General features: G+C 35.9%; 1 protein-coding gene and 1 long non-coding RNA gene across 3 annotated transcripts; both read right to left on the bottom strand.

The window, feature by feature from the left end:
- Positions 1-6: 6 nt before the first annotated feature.
- LOC113474225 lies at positions 7-2,583 on the bottom strand. 2 transcript variants are annotated; one of them, XM_026834447.1, is made up of 4 exons: positions 2,380-2,583; positions 794-966; positions 510-639; positions 7-262 (listed from the first exon to the last, which is right to left on the bottom strand). In XM_026834447.1, exons 1-4 carry the CDS (start codon positions 2,423-2,425, stop codon positions 33-35), a joined length of 579 nt encoding a protein of 192 aa, XP_026690248.1. In that variant the 5' UTR covers positions 2,426-2,583; the 3' UTR covers positions 7-32. The 2 variants fall into 2 exon arrangements, with proteins under 2 accessions (XP_026690248.1, XP_026690249.1); XM_026834448.1 differs by lacking the exon at positions 2,380-2,583 and adding an exon at positions 2,194-2,353.
- A 469-nt stretch (positions 2,584-3,052) lies between these two features.
- LOC113474228 lies at positions 3,053-3,397 on the bottom strand. Its single transcript, XR_003395885.1, has 2 exons — positions 3,306-3,397; positions 3,053-3,239 (listed from the first exon to the last, which is right to left on the bottom strand). It is a non-coding gene; the product is annotated as an uncharacterized LOC113474228 (long non-coding RNA).

Raw genomic sequence — 3,397 nt, 5'->3', positions numbered from 1 at the left:
GACTATAGACACCTGAGCAGATGACAATCTGTTCAAATGCGTTTTGTTATTACCGTGACAAAATCCCCGGGGGGCAAGCTTTGAACTCCAGTGTTTACGAATGTAAAGTTACAATTGTCGGATGCGTTGGTAGCTTGGACTGCCCAAACACATAATTGTTGCGGTAAGTAGTTTGTGTTACCGTCGTAGTTGCCTACAGAAGCAGAACTTCCAGGAGTGAGGCTGTGGGTGATTGATGAACACACTTCACTCTGGTTGTAACCTGCACGTGCGTAATTACTGTTCTCAAAACGTTTGTTTGTAATGGAACACAGTTCAATGTCCTGTGTCTTAAAAGTAAAAATTCCTTGAAACAATAAACCGTTTTTACTTCGTTTAAATACAAGCAATCCATAGCCTTGTCGTATTTATCACTAACTAATGGGCTCACTTGATTTTAGATCGACACAGTCAAAAGTTACATTAAAGCAGCACAAATATTTCCTTTTGAATACCAATAGATTATTTACTTGTTATGTGTAAAGTGATTGCATCGTTCACTCCTGTTCTACAGTCAAGGACGACACCATCTACCAAATTTTTAATGGCAACGATTCCATGACTAAATGTATCAAATTCTACTCCACTAGGTGATATAGCCTGTTCCAAAAAATTCATAACTTAAAAACATAAAATTCGGCACGTAAAATTGTTATATTTTTAAACTTCAATTTAAATTTCGTAAAAGATCCTTACCGTACAGTTTGCTGTTATATTTTTAAACTTCAATGTAAATTTCGTAAAGGATCCTCACCGTACAGTTTGCTGTGGGTCCCATTACTGAAGCCACAGCTGCGATTTTTCTTCCCGTTGGTGCAAAAAAACGTCGTGTAAACTGTCGGCAATTATCTGAAGGTGTATAGATCACTTCAACAGAGCCTACTTCGGTGAAATTCACATTTCCACAGTTAAAAGCGTCAACGGCCCCTGAAGCAGCAAATTAAGTATAGGCCTATTTGTATCACAGATAAATATAGTACAATGGGGAAGATAGGACACTTAAGCACATGTTGCCAAATATTTCCAAAATCAAAATAGACGGTTTTTGGGCAATACAACGAATTAGTACCATCATTCCTTTATTAATTGACACCAATGTAATAAAATGTAATAAAACACACGAGGAGTTATTTAACTATCCGCACAACAAGTTAAATTTTACAAATTTGAAAACACACGGGATAAGATGGGACAGTTTGAAATAATAGTTAATTAAAATAAAACTAATATTATGAGACAAAATCAAACTGTACCAAATATTCAAGGTTGTTTTATGAACCTATGAAACTAGTTTAATCGTTCGCACACGCAAACTAAAAAAATTCATTGGCTTTACTATCATCTAGCGAGTATTAAAAAATAGCACCTTACTATTTCGCATTTTTTTACCTGTTCAAAGTATACTCTTTCTATTTTACATATTTTTTTTAATATTTAAAAACAGTAATCAGCTTTGACGGTCGTTTTATAAAGTCGTGATAATACTGTCGAATAATTCTGTAGCCTTATTTTCCTGATTATCATTAAATGGGAGTCCGTAAAAAGAAAGAGTCTCGTCTGACAAAGTGTCCCATTTTCCCCACCCTACTATAAATGTATGTATGTACTAGTACTAACTTACTTTATCCTCGCGTGGCTGGAAAACGACAGTCCTTATCACACGGGTTTAACACCTCGAGCCAGCTTACGAGTTACCATGGGATGTTACTTTGTAGGTGATTATTTTTTTTTGATTTTTTAATTTTTTTATGTATGGCTGATAGTTTGGACAATTAGTGACCACTGTTGGAGCAATTGTCGTTACGTGTCTTGCTCAAGGACACATACACCAACAATGGTAGCAACATCGAGCCTTGAACCCATTAACCTCTGGGTTACGCGCCGGAGATGGATACGTATATTATTGAAAACGTATAGGTGGTCATATTGATTCTTTTTCGTCTAACAGTTGTTTTAGTTGTTCTTTGTCATGGCAGTTTTCACATACCTTTGCGAGCAAAGTAAACCTTAACGCTTTGGAAACCCGTTAGCAACTTACTAATCTATACCTTTGGGCTTTGTTTCAATAATGGAATGATAAACATTCCCATTAAAAACAAACTTATTGCAAATATTTGTTTTGCTGGACAAGCTTCGAAATCAGGACATTCCAACCTGTTTCCAATCGCTTTAACCGTTGGGCCACCATTTCCACCCGTACTGTGATCTACTACATTGTACAATAAACAAAGTCCAATTTATAAATGTAAAGCCTTATTTAATAGGCTTTTAACTTCCAATAAAAAATGTTTGTTATATATTGGTTAAATTTCCGCACAATAATAAACTATTTCTTCTCACCTTGCAAGTATACGAACACCAGAAGTAATTTTAGAAACCCTTCCATGTTTGCGTCTATACGTGCTAATGATAACCGTTGCGATGCTCGAGAATATTAAACAATGGAATGTGTCACTCACCGTATTTCCGTTTACTAATCTCGTGTAATCATTGCATTCTAACAAAGCTTTATACGTTCGGTATAATATGTCTACGGCATTTTGCATTGCTTGAATATCTGTAACTGTTGTCTTCGAATAAGGTCCAACAAATACTTCAACTTACGTTCAGTAGTGAAAAACCTTCTACAAACACTTTTCCGACCTTACTGTGTGTATCGTCTTTAACTTTAAAGCCTACCGCACAACTTTCATTCTTTTAAATTTGAGACTGATGATGCGATATAGGTGAAGTATATTTCTTTAATACAACTATTGGTTGGACTTGATGTTGTTTGTTACGTTTTTGTAGCACTAGTACATTACTATATTTCACTAAACAAGAAGCGTTTAACTTTATGAGCATCAGACCAGGGTTAGTTTTGCGGAATTTATTACAAGTTGCCTCACAACTTTCATTTATTCACAGCAGTTTGGGAAAGTTGTTTAACATGTCGCCTGATTTCAGATCTTTCCTCTTCTTACAGACTTTACTTTGCTTACACCAAATACAACCAATATATCTAATTATGACATTTGAATACGAATATGGTTTATTCCGCTTATAGATCTTTCTAGTTTCACCCGATGCTATATTAGGCATGTATACAACACAGTGCATTCACTATGCGTTGAATTTCTTCATTGCTATTATTCCAAGTAAAAGTACCAGGGAAATCCCCATTAGGTAGACCAGCGTGTTCGAATCCTCGTTCGGCAATTCTACAAAGACAGTTTGTTTAGTTGAACCACAACACACAATAAGCACCAAGCTCGTCCTATGCTTACCAACACATGTTCTCATATCCTCTCCAAGTTTCAACCCTTCACCACACGAGCATACGGGCTTACCACCCATCATCGTACATACATCGGAACAA

This window comes from Ciona intestinalis, chromosome 5 (assembly GCF_000224145.3).
Source record: "Ciona intestinalis chromosome 5, KH, whole genome shotgun sequence".
NCBI classification, from domain to species: Eukaryota; Metazoa; Chordata; class Ascidiacea; order Phlebobranchia; family Cionidae; genus Ciona; species Ciona intestinalis.
Note: the sequence above shows the minus strand (reverse complement) of the source record. Positions and strands in the feature narration are given on the sequence as shown.